Consider the following 1147-nt stretch of genomic DNA (forward strand, 5'->3'; position numbering starts at 1 on the left):
GGGGCCAGCAGCTCCAGCGTGGCCAGGTACTTGGCCATGAGGTCCCGCTCCGAGAGCCGCCCCGCGCCCACCGTGTGCCGCTGGAAGCGCCGCAGGAAGCGCCGGAAGACGCTGCGCATCCGGAGGCGCGTCAGGAGGCTGTTCTGCTGGATCTGCCGCTGGAAGGAGCGCGGGAGGCAGTCCCGGAAGCTGCCGGGGGGGGAAACGGGGAGTGACGGCTCGGGGGGAGCTCGGGATCGGCTTCGCCACCTCGTCCCGGGTGGTCCGGAACGGTTCCCGGTGCTCCCGTCCCAATCCCAGGCAGCATTCCAGCCCATTCCTGTCCCAATCCCACCCAGCATTCCAGTCCATTCCCATCCCAATCCCACCCAGCATTCCAGCCCATTCCCATCCCAATCCCACCCAGCATTCCAGTCCATTCCCATCCCAACCCCACCCAACATTCCAGCCCATTCCCATCCCAATCCCACCCAACATTCCAGTCCATTCCCATCCCAATCCCACACAACATTCCAGCCCATTCCCATCCCAATCCCAGGCAGCATTCCAGGCCATTCCCATCCCAAACTCAGACAACATTCCAGCCCATTCCCATCCCAATCCCACCCAACATTCCAGTCCATTCCCATCCCAATCCACCCCACACCAGATTCTCCACAGGCTTTTCCTGGGGCTCTCTGGGCATCCCAATTTCCAGGGAAACCAACCCTGGGGGCTCTTCCAGTGAGGAAAACAAGGAGGGGAAAGGGTGGGAAGAGGAGGGGGAAAGCAGGAATTCCCAGTCACCTGTACTTCCGGGCCACTTCCTCCAGGGAAATGCCCTTTTTCAGGGCCATGTGGGAGAGGTGCAGCACAGCCATTCCCAGGCTCTCGTTCTTGAACCTCTGGATTTCGGGCTCGCTCCGGAAATCCCTCAGGGAGGCGACGTCGTGGATGAACTCGAATTTTCCCTGGCAAAAAAAATGGGATGGTTGGGGAAAAAAAACCACATCCCTGATCTGAATTCCCTGAGCAGGGATTTTCCATTAATTCCCTCTTTTAATTAAACTAAATTAATTAATTTAGGGCAACGTTCCTTTATTTTCCCACCCTTAATTTTAAAGGCGAGATAAAAAACAAATCAATAAAAATTTTAACTTCAGATTTA

The 1147-nt window shown here is 56.2% G+C and overlaps 1 protein-coding gene across 1 annotated transcript in view; it reads right to left on the reverse strand.

The window, feature by feature from the left end:
* The window catches only part of LOC103753838 (non-receptor tyrosine-protein kinase TYK2-like), a 12078-nt gene that overhangs the window by 9657 nt on the left and 1274 nt on the right, over nt 1-1147 (reverse strand). The window contains 2 exon segments of the mRNA XM_029959623.1: nt 6-189; nt 787-950. Coding sequence (XP_029815483.1) covers nt 6-189; nt 787-950 — 348 coding nt within the window.

The sequence above is a fragment of the Manacus vitellinus genome, unplaced genomic scaffold (genome assembly GCF_001715985.3).
Source record: "Manacus vitellinus isolate BGI_N305 unplaced genomic scaffold, ASM171598v3 scaffold_214_pilon, whole genome shotgun sequence".
Taxonomy (NCBI): Eukaryota; Metazoa; Chordata; class Aves; order Passeriformes; family Pipridae; genus Manacus; species Manacus vitellinus.